We start from the raw sequence: 15,393 nt of genomic DNA, 5'->3' as shown, positions 1-15,393 counted from the left end.
TATTGGTGCTCCCCTGCCCACCCTTCAAGAACTGTATACATCCAAAGTGAGGAAAAGGACTCAGAAAATCACTCTGGATCCCTCACATCCAAGTTACCCCCTTTTTGAACTTTTGCCATCTGGCCAGCGCTTCAGAGCCACAAATACCAGGACAGCCAGGCACAGAAACAGGTTCTTCCCCCAGGCAATCTACCTCATGAACAGAGAGATCTACCCCACATGATGCAATAAAAATGTGCAATAACCTCATAACCACCTCCATCTTAGTACATCCCTGCATCTCATTCTATTCTATTCCATTCTATCATCTATAGCACAACTGTACATACAATTTATTTATTTTTCGATATATATTTATCACGTGCGCCGACATGCGGTTGGATCGTTCTTTTCTCTTTACTGTTATCACCGGCATATTGTCAAAGTGTCTAATTCTAACATTTGGTAATATTTCTATTGAAAATCGCGATTCCTCGATTTCTAAAAAATTAAATCGTTGCAAAACAATAAATTCGAATTAATCGATAAAATCAGGAAAATCGCCCAGCCCTAGGATCAGGCTTAAAAGATTTCTTATCCTATGAGAGAGAGAGGGTAGAATATATAAAACTTCTAATGATCTATAAGATTTGAATGCTCTATAAGGATTTCTAAAATAATTATGTTGAAAGTATACTGACAGTACAGTACATATAACCTCATTCTATGCATTTATTTGTCATTCTAATAGATGGAGACTGAGCTGAATAAGATTAGGCTTAAAAGATTTATAAGATTTATGACTCCATCTAGTGGACAACCTTAGTATTATAGCCTTCATCTGTCAGCTGAAATGTCTGAAATGAGTGAGCGGAGGCAAAGAGAAAGGAAAAATTGAAATCGCATCATAAGACCCCTTTAATTCACAGCCTGATTTTTCAAAAAATCCACATTCAAACCAAAATAGCCGACGTCCTTTTGGTCGTAGCTAATGACTGTAAATTAGAAAGTTGTTTGGGTTGATGAGAACAATATATGTACAGAGTTTGGTGACTGTAGGAAAAACTAACCCCCTTTGACAATGAATAGTCACATCTATGTGATTCCAAACATTGGTGCTCTTGCCCTAATAACTTTCTATTGTAATATATTTTAGAATGTAATTTATTCCTCTGATTGCAAAGCTGAATGATTCTTCAGAAGTCACTGTATCACACTGATTTGGAGCTGCTCAATATATTTGTGGAAACATGATACATTTTTTTCAGCATTCTTGGATGAATAGATTTGAAAAATAAATCTTGTGTAATATAGGTGTTTTTACGGTCACTTTTTCTAAATCTAATGCATCCTTGCTAAACAAAAGTATTAATTTCTTTTATAAAAAATAAAAAAAAACTTGTAAACAATAGTGTAACTTTTTTTTACTATCTCTTGAGTAAAGAGTATTAAATCATGCTGTATTCTGTGAGAGTACTCACACTTTAAGTCCTGGTGAGTCCTCAGTGTAAAAGCGCCACATCCCTCCAGTGCCAGCTGATGCTGTGGATCTGCCTCCGCTGCGTGCACCACTGCTAGGGGCTTTCCTGATGAAATGAACAACAACAACAAAATAAATCTATCTGCTTAAAAATACAAGATAAAAGTGTCAGATATTATCAAACACTCAAATTGAATAAAAATGGCAACCGATTAATTAAATCAAACCCTGATGATGTCAAATTCGCAGGACAAAACACTGATTAGTAGAGATGCACCGATCAACCAGCCAGGGACCGGAATTAGCTGATTTTCCTCATGATCAGCCCAGACCGGTGACCGGCCGGTCAGTCTGCCGATTCCGAGCCGGTCCGTTTTGACGTCACACTTACGCTCATATCCGCATGTAAACATGTCTTTTTGCGCGAGAATGATTCTGATTTTAATTGCATTCAGTGTAAACTGCGACTGATAATGTATTCATGTCGTGCCAAATGAAGCTCACGCAGCCTTAGTGAGAGAGACTCGTGCAGAAATCAAAACCAATGAGCGCAACAGCACACACAAAGTAACTCACAGAAAATTACAGATGCATACTGCGGTAGAAAAAAAGAAATTTATAAAATATGATTTAGGTATGCAACATTACCCGACCAAGATGTTTCCCCGAATATCAACATGTTTGCAATGTGACACTGATTTTATACAATAGTAGTTCAATAAACAAGAAGTTAAAATTAAATGACTTATATTTGACACAATATTGACTGTTTTTGCTCAATTTCGCTGACAAAAATCGTTCCAATCAAAGCCACAGCAGTGTGTTTCCGAGCAACACACAGCAGAGTTTCATTACTGAATGAATCCATGTTTTTGAACGAATCAATGATTCAGTGGCCCATTCATAAAGACAGTCACGTGCCTCTTTTCTGAATGAATCAGCCGTTTGAACGAATCGGTTGAATGAATGACTAGATGACTCATGCATTAAAACAGTAATTTTCCGCCACCTAGTGCTGGTTTAGTCATATTTAAAAGTATCACTGCATTTTCACAACATTTATTTGTATGTTTAAAAAATATGTAAAACATTAATCTTATAAATTATTTATGCATTTGATGCATTAATGCATAAATGCATTCGGTGTAAATGCATTTATGGCACCTCAGCTTCATCAAACAGTCTGTGTAAATACATCTAATGGCACTTCAGATGCAGCTTCTGTGTTTCCTGCAGTGAAAAAAAGATGGAGTTTGTTGACACTGATTTCATTTGAATGGTAACAATTCTACAGTTTCTTATTATTCTAACTGAATTAATTGAAACAATGTAAGAATTTGATGTGAAAATGACACATTTAACAAGGTTAGGAGGGGAAAAAGACCATTTACAAGCATAGTGGGAAATGCCATCGGTTTTGTTAATAACAGCAACTCATTTCTACCTCTTTCCAGTCACAGAGCACTTTATTTTGAGAGTTGTTTAAGTGAGAGGACATCTGTAACTTAGTCCAGATTGGGGGAATTGTAATGTTTAATAATTTATTTTATTATGCAAATAATTTTTTGCATTGAAATTTGCATATATTTTTGTTTGTATATGCTGTCAATTATTTTAAAAAATCGGAATCGGCAGGTCACACTTACAAAAAATAAATAAATCGGAAATCAGAATCGGCCAAGAAAATTACAATCGGTGCATCTCGACTGATTAAGGCTTCATCAGTCAACTGTGACTTACAGAGATCTAATTAAACAAGATCATTAATGTCTGCTGAACAAATCACAGAAATACAAAGAAAGCTCTTTGATTCAGCTTGATGGTGTATTAAGACCCAAACAAATCTGTTCTTGCGAGGTCCTTACCTCTGTCTGGTTGAGGTGCCAGCGGTGCGAGGGGCCACTGTCTTACTGGGGGAACGGCTGGAGGCACCAACATTTGTTGCACTAGCTGCGGGTCCAGGCTGAAAAAAAAAAAGATACAGATCACTAGATGTTCAAACCTGTATAATAGTGAGATAATGTAACATACACTTTATTGTAAAAGTTAGTATTCATGCTAAGAGAATGGGCCAGATTTAGAATGAAGAGTTGGTGTGGGGGTCCAAAAGAGCCACGTCTCCAAAACAAATGCAGTGATTGCAGCTAGAGAGCGAACGAACCCTATAAACTTTGAATGTAAATTTACTGGCACGAAACTAAATACTATTCAAAACCCCAATTCCAGTAATAAAAAAACCAAATCTAAGTGGCTGCTAAGCTATTAAATTACAGAACTAAGTTAACTATTCAAATAACGGTAAGTTACGTTACTACAGAACATGACTGGCTACCAGATAGCAATCCAGATATAATTGTAAACACGCGCAAAACACTTATTATAAAGCAACACAACTACGAAAAGCTGCATTAAGAAACTTACCATTTTGTTTAATAGTATATGTTTAGGAAACTGCGGGTAAAAGAAAGAATCTGGTTCTGTAACTGAACTCCAGCCGATCCAGACCACAACAAGAGAGAGCCTATTGATGACGTTTCACTGAGAAGGCCACGACAGCCATAGAAAGGACCCTCATAGGAACCATTAGCGTGCCTGACCGGAACTGTGATCCAGCGCATTCGATTTTAACACATTTGGTTTCTGAACCTAGATTTGACATGAAACGTCAAAACAGATAGTAATAAAAACAAAGAATTTCAGCAAATTTAGCTTAGTTACAGAATTTATTTTGGGGAAACTCAAAGGCGGTTAAACGGAGTGCAGTCAGTGACGTGTCATCATGGGCGATCTGTGCGATGGATGATGTGTACACAGAATAGGGCAGACATTTTGGCTCAATCAGGAAGCCAGTTTCACTAAATCGCGAACTTTGAGCCATATTTGATCATTCAAACAGGCTGAGTTAGTGTCGGTAAACGTAAGAGTACAGGTGAGTGCTTTCTCGACACGATATTTTTAAACATTATGTCTGGTAGTTAACTGACACTGTAAGCACAATTCGAGTTTGTGTAAACAAAATTATGACATTATGCTGTTACAGTGTTACTGCTAAGTATGGAGCAGGGTAAGTACTGACTCTAGACTTATGTTTTACTAAATATATGACATTGAGAATGAATACTGATGTTTTTCCAGCTCTGAATTCATGTGTCCAGCTTGTTTATAGATATCTGCAGACATTTAAAGTTGCAGGGCTGTAATAACATAATAGAATGTATTAGAACTTATGATAGATTGTGACCCAGTGACATGAACTCGCGCAGAGACGTGTGTGCGCTGGCCTGTTGTAACCATAGACTGTTGTAACAACACAGTGACACGAGATACCTGATGTGATCGAGATTAATCATCTGAGAAAAACATTGTTAACTTAACTTTATCTGCAACGTGTGTGTATACTTAACCATGTTTTCTGTTAGGAACTTATTTATAATTAGTGGTATAAAAACAATAGAAGTCTAAGAAACGTCTTAATTTAGATAATTAAATTAAATTCATATTTATTTGTATAGCGCTTTTCACAATACACATTATTGTTTCAAAGCAGCTTTACAGCTAAGTAAACGTAAGTATGTGCTTGATAGACAGTGTTTGGGAGTAACATGTAACAGAATTATGTAATTTAATTACAAAATAAATGTAATTGTAATTGGTTACAGTCACTGAGAAAATTGTGTAATTAAATTACAGTTACTTGTGAAAATGTTAACGACTACAAAGGGGGTTACGTCTGAATTTTTTTTCACACCCACATACAGATTTAATTGATTTCTTTCATAAATTGCAGACTGATCTAAAATATGAGACACCAGTGTCTCAGGAATTTAGTACATTATTCGATAACTGTTTTATTTCCTATTTGGGTTTATGTATATCCTTTATTTTTTAAGATTAGGCCTAACTGTTTTTTTCCAAGGCATTGTTAGATTCCAATGTTTCCTGGCATAGCTATGCGAAGATTTGAATTCAAAAACATTATCATAGCTATTAAACTATTATGATTTTAAATCTGTATTTAACCTCTGAATAATCTCAAAGTACGTCTCATTTTGTGGTGGCTGCGCTTTAAAATTAAATTATTATAATCTTAATTAAAGTGATGAAGGATTTTGAAAGTCTGACAGTAACTAATTCCAGAAAAGTTGGGACGTTTTTTGAAATGCCATAAAATCAAGAATATAATAGGCCTATTTGTTCATTCCCTTTAAACTTAATTTAATTTGACTAAAGTACAAAGAAAAAAAATCCAATGTTTTCACTGGCCAACTTAATTTTATTTTGTAAATATGAACAAATTTTGATTTTTGATGGCTGCAGCACACTCCAAAAAAGTTGGGACAGAGGCACGTTTACCACCGTCACATCAACTTTCCTTTTAATTACAACGTTTAATTGTTTGGGAATTGAGGATAGTAATAGTTAAAGTTTTGCAATAAAAATTTTGGTCCAGTCTTGTCTGTGATCATCGTTGTCTGATTCTCCTTTCCATGACTGGTCGTACATTTTCAACAGGAGTCAGATCTGGACTGCAGACAGGGCAGTCTAGCACATTCACTCTGAGTCTACAAAACCACACTGTTGTAGCACATACAGAATGAAACCTGGCATTGTCTTGATCTAATAACCATGTGTAACGGAGGCCAGGTACAAATGGACTTCCCATGAAAGACGTCATCTTGATGGCAGTATATGTCTCTGTAAAATTTCTCTATATGCCTCCATGTCAGTGGTACCTCATATGCCAGTCACCCATGCTGTTTGCTCTGCTGCACCCCCATACCATGACAGACGTTTGCTTTTGCATCTGTTGATGATGAAAGTCTGGATGTTCCCTTTGGGACTGAGAAGTCGACGTATATTATTCTCAAAAACCAGTAGAAATGTGGACTCATCTGACCACAGCACTCATTTCTACTGTCTTTTTGACACAGTCTGAGATGAGCTCTGGCCCAGAGAACCCCATGGCATCACTGCATAGAATTGATGTATAGCTTTCTCCTAGAGTAACAGATTCAAGATGCATTTATTGATGCAGCAGCAGACTGTGTTAAGTGACAGCGGTTTTCCGAAGTACTCCTGAGTCCATGAGGCTATATTTAACACCGCAGCATGACGGCTCACTCACATTCAACTGAGATTTCCTGCCTTGCCCAACACAGACTGAGATTTCTCTGGATTCCATGAATCTTTTCACAATATTATGTATGGTAGTTGCTGAAAGACCTAAATTCTTTGTGATTTTGCATGAGAAATTGGATTTTTAATTTGTTTGGCACTTCTCTCATGAAATTTGTCACAAAATGATGAACCATAATCCAGCTTTGCTTGCAAAGACTGAGATATTCCTTTTATATCCAAACATGCCACCCTCAACTATTACTTACTGTGAACTGTTTCAAAACTGTTTAATTTAGATATTCTATAACCTTTTCACTTTTATTTTGCCTCTGTCCTAATTTTTTGGAGTGTGTTGCAGCCATCAAAATCAACATTTGTTTATATTTACAAAATACATTTAAGTTGGTCAGTGAACACTTTGGAAATCTTTTCCAAATTAAATAAAAGTTAGAGAATTAACAAATCACAGATTCTTGATTTTATTGCATTTTACAAAACTTTTAAAAACAACAACTTTTCTGGAATTGGGCTTGTGGTGTTGAGCACTACTGTAAAGTTAACCCTGCCTAGTTTAAATGTTTGGAAATGACTAACAGTTGAAAACATTAGAAATTCAGTTGAAACAGTTACACGACGTACTTATTACATTTTAAATAAGGGTAACTTTAAATAATCTGTAACCTTCCTTCATTTCCAATGTAACCTTCCCAACACTGGTGATAGACTACTAGGATTTCTGTAAAGCAGCAACTGGAAAATCTACTTGCTTTGTCTTGAGCTTAAAAATGAGGTGTAATATTCATTTGACCTCCTTTTGACTGAACAGGTTCTGGTCGGGACAGGATGGTTCGGGTGGTGTTTCTGCACCCTGATCTGGGTATAGGTGGAGCAGAGCGTCTGGTGGTGGATGCAGCTGTAGCTCTGCGCTCTCGTGGATGCAGCGTTCAGATCTGGACGGCACACTATGACCCCCAGCACTGCTTCTCTGAGACGCTTTCACCTGACCTGCCTGTGGTGTGTGTGGGTGACTGGCTGCCCACCAGCGTGTTTGGTTATTTCCATGCTCTGTGTGCATACCTGCGCATGATTTATGTAACACTCTATCTTGTGCTCTTTAGTGGGGAGGAGTTCGATGTTGTTTTCTGTGATCAGGTAACTACTAATGCTACTAACACTAACTACTAATCATCAGTGTCATTTTAGTATTATTTTTATACTATTAAAATATTTATTCATATTTTGTATTATCTTTTATTTTTATATTTTCAGTATTCATATTTTTACAAGTTTTACGTGTTGTTGTCTTTCTACATTTCTATTTAGCTTTAATTGATTTTTATTTCAGTTTTAGTAATTTTTAGTACTTAAACTTGTTTATTTTAGGTAGTTGCAACAGCAACATTTCATTCAATATTTTATTTCATTTTATTTCAGCCTAACAGCACTGCTATTTTTCAGTGGTGGACTTTAGCAAAGTATTGAGAAACATTTCCAAACATAATATCTAACTTTTGCTCCGCTAACATTCCTAGTTAGTTTGAACTGAAGATATCTAGATATATATTTTAATGAACAAAATAGGTTTACAAAATAATAATTAAATAATTTTATAATTTTAATAATTAAATAATAATAATTAAAATAATTTTAACTTCAAATTAGTTTATTATATGAGAAGAAGGAGCAAAGTAATGCATTATACATTTACATTTATGCATTTGGCGCAGATGCAGTTATCCAAAGCAACATTGAATTGCAAGCATTTTTTATTTTTCAGTTTATGCATTCCCTGGGAATCAAACCCATAACTTTGGTGTGGCTATCGCCATGCTGTACAGTTTGAGATACAGAAAAGCCATCAAGACACATAATATATGACCACAGTATAAAAGATGCCATAAACATTGGTCAAATAAACAGTTTAGTAGACCACACAATGCTGTGATTGACCAGTCAGAATCAAGAGAATCGTTATCCTCACAACCACAAGGGTTAATTTTGTTTGCCCATCTCCCTCTTTCAGGTTTCAGCATGTATTCCCTTTTTGCGTTTGGCACGCCACAGAAAGAAAGTCCTATTCTACTGTCATTTTCCTGACCAACTACTGACTCAGCGTCGCTCTGCTCTGAAGCGCATATATCGCGGCCCCATCGACTGGTTCGAGGAACTGACCACAGGCATGGCCGACCGCATTTTGGTCAACAGCCAGTTCACTGCAGGAGTCTTCAAACAGACATTCCCCAAACTGGCTGAGATTCAAACCGACGTCCTTTATCCCTCTCTGAACTCGTCAACTTTCGATGTTGAAGTAGAGGGCCTCAGCGGGCTACTCCCTGAGGGACGGAGCCTCATCTTTCTGTCAATCAACCGCTATGAACGCAAGAAGAACCTGTCATTGGCGCTACAAGCGTTAGCAGCCCTGAAGGAGCATCTGTCCGCGGGGGAATGGGAGCGCGTGCACCTTGTGATGGCAGGGGGTTATGACGAGCGTGTGGTTGAGAATGTAGAGCACTACGAAGAACTGCACTCACTAGCGACCTCTCTTGGCCTGGATGACCACATCACCTTCCTGCGGTCCTTCTCAGACAAACAAAAACTGTCTTTGCTGCACAGCAGCACTTGTGTACTGTACACTCCAAGCAATGAACATTTTGGCATTGTACCCATTGAGGCCATGTACTCCCGTTGCCCGGTTATTGCTGTTAACTCGGGTGGACCACTAGAGTCTGTGGCCCATGACGAAACAGGCTTCCTTTGTGAACCCACCCCTGAGTGCTTCTCCGAAGCCATGCGAAAGTTTGTTACGGACCCTAAACTCAAGCAGCATATGGGACAGGCTGGAAGAGAGCGGGTACAGCAGCGCTTTTCGCTGCAGGCCTTCACTGAGCAGCTCTACAGTCATATCATCAACCTTACCCAATAACCAATTATGACATCATAAAGGCCATTTCGCCTCAGACCAGCACACAGATGCATTCTACCAGTCTGGTTGCCATGGGGGGACTAATGAAAGTATGTCGTCTCTAATGAAAGAAAAGAGCAGTGGGAGTTAACATGGCTTAAAAGTTCAATACAAGCCTTGAAGAATGTGGAGCACTCGTCTGACCGAGAGGTTAATGAATGATCGTACACCAGCCACATTGATCAAGCGTATCACGGCATGGCCTGAGTCCTTATATGTGTGTATTTTTTATGCCAAAGGCCTATTAGAGAGTTTCTCAGGCAGAAATCGATAGAGAAGTTTTCTATGCCCTGCTCTGTTCACCAGTGTCTCTGCTTTTGTTTAGTGATAACAATGGAGGATGCTACGAGTGTTAAACTAAAGATGCTCATAACAAGTTTGTTTGAGTAGAAAAAGAAAAAGTTTTCCTAGGACACTGAAGGTCATATACTGTATTGGGTTTGAGGTTGTTACTGACTGTGTATCTCCTGATGCTATTGATACAAGACCAAAGCCCTGATTAAATGAGATGCTGCATCGTGCCTTGTTGTTTGTCTTTGTCTCTGAAGCTTTTATTTTCGGATGTATTGGATATAGGCTGACCAGACAGAACAGTGGCCTGTTTACTCTTCCAGGTCAATTTAGAACAGGTCACTGTTGTGTTAACATTTCCATTTTAATTTCATTCAACCGCTTTTTAACTGTTTTTTTTCTTTGTCTTTGAGCGAAGTTTTGCAAAGCACCAGTTATAAACCAGTTAAAGGGATAGTTCACACAAAAATGACAATCCTGTAATCTTTTACTCACTTTCATGTCGTTTCTAATCCTGCATGACTTTCTTTCATCTACAAAAAACAAAGATACATTTTGTATTTTGAAGAATGTTTCAACTGTTTCTTTACATACAAGAAATACAACATGTTTTGGACTCCATTTACTTTGCAACTTTTTTGAAAACACCACTTTGTGTTCCACAGAAGAAAGAAAGTCATACAGATTTAGAATGACGTTATGGAAAGGGACGATGATGTTGTGTGAATTTAACCACTGGTTCTCAACCAGTGTGACTCCATTGTCCATAACAAGTACTTTTTCTTTAATGCCAAAGATTTGTTTTCAAAACTTTCTGCATTTACAGATAGTAGGGGTTAGATAGATTTAAATAACTAACTAAAATAATTTTAATAAAATGAAAGTAATTACGTTTCAGGATTCCAGACATTTCAGGCATTCACTTTTTAACCAATGCTTTTACACGACTCTTAAAGTTTACTGGTAAAATAAAACTTTGAAGAAAAAAAAACCTCACAATTTATACCCGATAAAATATTGTAGAGCTTAGCATAACTATAAAAATGTATTTTTGTTATAAAATTGCCATGCCATTTTAATGATTTCCAACGCTTTTTCACATTATAAATCACTTTTTTCAAAGGAAACAATTGATTGTTGAGGGGATATATTAAAATAAGAAATATCTTGATTTTTAGTTGTTTTAGCTTATATTAAAACTTGATTTGTCTTATTTGTAATCATTTTAAGTCATCTTGAGGCCCCCTTGGAAGTTTGCTTAGGGCCCCTAGTTGGGAACCACTGCTTTAAACGACCCGTCCACTCATATGAAACTCTGAATATCTGCGATAACCTCAGTGCACTTGGGGTCGCTTGCTAAATTAATAAGGGAGTATGTTTTAAATAGGCTTTAATTCTGTATCACAGACGGTCAGATGTATTGCCTCGCTAGCGTCACATCCGTTTTGTTGGCAGTTTGGGAGCAGTTTTTGTTGCATTTCCTGAACACTCGATGCGTTAAAGATGAGGACCTTATTTTTAGCCTTGCACTGATTGGGTTTTAATCATACATAAAAAGAGGGCTTATGGGGCCAGCGAACATGTAAATCAAGTGGGCACAATAACAAGGTCAGAATGCACAACCTTCAAACCTTCTCGCTGTGTTAGATCTAAAGATATTTGGATGTGATTGTTGAATAGGAGAATGGAAAAAAAAGTTTTAGTTTTTGCAGTGCAGATGTGAGGGACATGACCTGTAATTAATTGTTTTCATCAAGCCTGCACTTGAGAATACAATGAGCGAGACATATTGGGCTTCATATTGTTTGCTGCAGTCGTACATGAATTAAACTCTGGGCATTACATTTTCTCCAAACTAGCTCTGAAATGGTGCAGAAAGAGATGCAGATTAATTTACATTGACTGAGATATTTGAATGAGACACATGACACTAATTTCCAGTTGAGTATTTGATGAGCAGTGGTAAATCTTGTAGTAACAGCAGTTTTTCCCTATAGAAGCGGCATTGCATGGGTCAAAAAAGGAAATGGGAATAATATCTTGCCCCTGATGGTTACACACAGACAGGAATATCTCTTGACTGTTTTGTATGACATATTAGTTTACAACCATTTGTATTCATAGCCCGTCTTTTAGTGTTTTCTTATATGAAACGCTAGCAAATTATGATTTTAGATTTTACAGCTTCAATAAAATATTCCAGTGCATTAGCATATATCTGGTGGGGATTATTGGTGTGCTGTGAGGGGTGGGCTTTGATTTACATTTGTGGTATAAAACAAATAAAAATCTTGCTCCGTTTTTTAAAATAGCAATCAATAACATCTCTCCGTGGCAAGTTATGATCAAAATGATAGCCTCAATAAAACCAGTTATTTATCACCAAAGATAAAGAAACATTACGTGTCAAATTTATAATATACAACGGCCCCATGGAGGAAGCTTAGAAAATGTGATTTCTGTGCAATTAAAGACTACTGGTAATTTATAACTAGTGTTATGGATATGACTTACATCAAATATAGAAGGGATCATTTTTATTCAGGTAAAAGTGGCTTTTGGTCGGTTTTATCGGTTTTTGCCTCCTTGTTTTCAGAAAACTGAATTATATATTGAAGGTTTGTTTTTGTTTTTACCTATGCACTGGCAAAATGCTTTGTTAAAAAAAAAAAAAATTATGTAGGTTTATGCTCAAAGCGAAGAGTTTTGCCAATTGGTTAAGAAAATAACATAATAAAACAATTTGCCAATGTTAAATTATTTTCAATAAAGCATTGGCAAAATATTTTTTTCATTGTTTTAAGCAACAACAAAAAAAACGTTTTTTTTTTATTTTTAATGCCTAAAACAAGAAAGAAAAAAAGCCAAATAACTGACAAAATAAACGTAATTATGAAAACAAGTCTTTTTTTGCTTTTCAAGCACATCTATCTTGTTCGAACCCAGTGACCCCATGCAGGAAGCTAAGGAAATGTGATTATTGCTATTTCATATCTAGTGCTATAGAATATGACAGAGGATTATTTTTATTCAGGTAAATCTGGCTTTGTGAACCACTGAAGCTTTGCAAATCATTTGAGCTATAAACGTTGACCCAAACAAGAATACAAGACCTTTAACAAACCCCTTCTGTTTTTGCCTCCCTGTCCAGGTGTTTTGTTCTGATGTAGGAATGCCGTGTGTTTATGGAGATGGTGTGTGTGGTTTGTAGAGCATGTGGTGGAGATTCTCATTGCCCTCAGTGATCCTGGCTGCTTTCCAGCCCTCAGTTGGCCCTTAATCAACGAGCTGTCACTCAAACAGAAGGAGTGACACCAGGCATATTCACCAGTCACCTGGGACACCCGATTAGATGCTCAGCTACCCCCATCCTCCCTCCTCAGTCACAAAAACAACTCCCCTCAGAGTCAACTACACAAACACTTTTTTTGTGTGTGTGTAGCATTTAGCTATATTACAGGTGTGTTTACAGTAAATGCACTTTAATTTGTGCATTTAGATCCTGTTGTAATCAGGAGGACTGATCGCGTAACGCTGGCAGCGGTTGGCAGAATGACAGTGATGCCAGCGAGCCCTCGGCCCAGCTGGAGATCAGCGCTCACCTGAGGAGGGGTCGCGTCAATCACCCATCCTGTCCTGCTTCCCGCGCGCCCCCTGACGCCGCCTATTTACCCTCAAACAAAAGCGGCGTTCAACTTGAAAGCGCTGCAATTGTGAGCGGGTGTGTGTCGCGATGGCAGAATAGATTGAGCTGTCAGAGCAGTTGCTCAGAGGGAAGATTAATAACCAACACAAACAATAACGTTCCCTCTATCACCATAAATATGCTAATGACCGTTATCAATATAGCAGCTAATGGAAGCGGCGGAATTACAGAGAGGGCAAAAGGGTTAGCCATTTATTCACAGACCGCTCTGATAAACCCACAGCGTGGTCCCTCAATAAAAGCACCCACCCTTAAAAGCTATCAGCTCGCGAGTAAGACAACACTTCATTGTGCGAGAGTGTGTGTGTGTGTGTGTGTGCGCGCGCGCGCGCGCGCAAATGGAGAGGTAAAGAAATATGCGTGCCAAGGATTTAATTAAGAGTCAACAGGGTGAGCTGAGTTGTTGGGTTGGGAGGGGAGGGGGAAACTCAGTTGTTGAGATAATGACATTGTGGACCACTGATGTTTATTAGTAATTGGGCATCTGTTTGAAGCTGAATAAAACTAAAAGAGAGATAACTTCTACAACAAAATTTTCTGTATTTTTAGGCTCTCCCATGAGGATTTGGAGAATGGATGTATTTTTGTCTTGTTTTTCAGTAAATATGAATTATATATTAAAATAAATTGAGAAGCATATTTAGGCTTGTTTTCTAGAAATTATATAAAGTTTTTTTTTCCCTTGACAAATGTTTGTTTGTTTGTTTTTAAAACAACTTAACAAAACTGATCTAGGTTTATGTTTAAATCAAGAAAATGTTTATTACCAATTGGGTAAGAAAAATAAATAATATATTCTTGAAACAAGAACAGTGCACTGGAAACAACCCCCCCCCCAGATAGTATCTCTTAATTAAATATATACTATCTGGGGGGAAAAAAAGATTTTGAATGTTTTTTTTGTTTGTTTGTTTGTTTTATCTACCTGTATTGAGATTTATGTTTAAAACCACTGAAAATAATTTACCAATATTAAATGATGTTCAATAAGACAACTGCAAAGATTTTAAAAATAGTTTCAAGTTAAAAAAAAAGTTTTAGTTTTAATGCTTAAAACAAGAACAAACTTAATTCTGAAGAAGTGTTAAGCTTCTCACGTGCATTTTGTTCTACAGATGTTTTTTTCTCTTTTTTTCAGAAAACAATCCAAAGATCTGGTTAAGAAAATGATTTTTTTGCAGTCATCGAGCTATACATGTGCATCTTTGTTGACTTCTTTCTCTAATGTTTTGTAAAGGGTGTCTTGGCCATCCCCAGTTTTTTAGGGTAATGCTATTAACTGAGGGTGTGTTTAGTGGATGTGTACATAGAAGCATTTCAATGGAACAGAAGCATAATTCAGGATAATAAGGTCATTGGGGACTCTTCAAGAAGTGAAGGCTCACACTGGCATAACACTTCAATAACATGGACTTGGTGATAGAGTGATCTCAAATCATATCATTTAATATTCACAGTATTTTAAACATTTTCCCCTTTTTGAGGTTTGATAGGTGTATGAATAAATGGTTGAAAGCATAGAAATGTCAAAGGAGTGCTCTCTAAATCAATTTTGAGTGGAGAATGGGAAATTATAGGCCAGCTGAATAAAAAAACACAACATTAACAAGTTCCAGAGGTGTGAATTAAGCACACACTGATGACTCTTAAAGAGTGTGTAATTGCTAATTGGCTCATTACTGATCTCTAACGGTTAATTGTGTTGTTGCGGATGGCCAGCTATCACTCAGATTCCCACGAGAGTGATGAAGGTTATATGATTTTAATGACTCGCTGAGGAAACAGAGTTTACAGCTATTGTGAGTGTGATTGTGTGCGCTTGATAAAATGATGCTGTCAAGCCCATGATAAAAACAC

The 15,393-nt window shown here is 37.1% G+C and overlaps 2 protein-coding genes across 2 annotated transcripts in view; one reads left to right on the top strand and one right to left on the bottom strand.

Moving 5' to 3' along the window:
* The window catches only part of LOC107723518 (protein transport protein Sec61 subunit beta-like), a 7,564-nt gene extending 3,584 nt beyond the window's left edge, over positions 1-3,980 (bottom strand). Inside the window, exons 1-3 of the mRNA XM_016532186.1 lie at positions 3,881-3,980; positions 3,325-3,422; positions 1,461-1,565 (exon numbers count right to left, since the gene is read on the bottom strand). Of these exons, the coding sequence (XP_016387672.1) occupies positions 1,461-1,565; positions 3,325-3,422; positions 3,881-3,883 (206 nt within the window). The 5' untranslated portion in view covers positions 3,884-3,980. The remainder of the gene's footprint in view (positions 1-1,460; positions 1,566-3,324; positions 3,423-3,880) is intronic.
* Positions 3,981-4,098: 118 nt separating this feature from the next.
* On the top strand, positions 4,099-10,060 carry LOC107723517 (alpha-1,3/1,6-mannosyltransferase ALG2-like). Its single transcript, XM_016532185.1, has 3 exons — positions 4,099-4,388; positions 7,404-7,729; positions 8,601-10,060. The coding sequence occupies exons 2-3, from the start codon at positions 7,421-7,423 to the stop codon at positions 9,498-9,500; spliced, it is 1,209 nt and encodes a 402-aa protein (XP_016387671.1). The 5' UTR covers positions 4,099-4,388; positions 7,404-7,420; the 3' UTR covers positions 9,501-10,060.
* Positions 10,061-15,393: the final 5,333 nt, after the last annotated feature.

The sequence above is a fragment of the Sinocyclocheilus rhinocerous genome, unplaced genomic scaffold (assembly GCF_001515625.1).
Source record: "Sinocyclocheilus rhinocerous isolate Xijiao unplaced genomic scaffold, SAMN03320098_v1.1 scaffold241, whole genome shotgun sequence".
NCBI lineage: Eukaryota > Metazoa > Chordata > Actinopteri > Cypriniformes > Cyprinidae > Sinocyclocheilus > Sinocyclocheilus rhinocerous.
This window is presented reverse-complemented; position numbering and strand designations above follow the sequence as displayed.

Excerpts from the sequence above, each read along its gene's own strand:
- LOC107723517 (XM_016532185.1), top strand. The coding sequence starts at position 7,421 with ATGGTTCGGGTGGTGTTTCTGCACCCTGATCTGGGTATAGGTGGAGCA. Across the intron at positions 7,730-8,600 it reads ATGTTGTTTTCTGTGATCAG|GTTTCAGCATGTATTCCCTT; the intron begins GTAACTACTAAT and ends TCCCTCTTTCAG.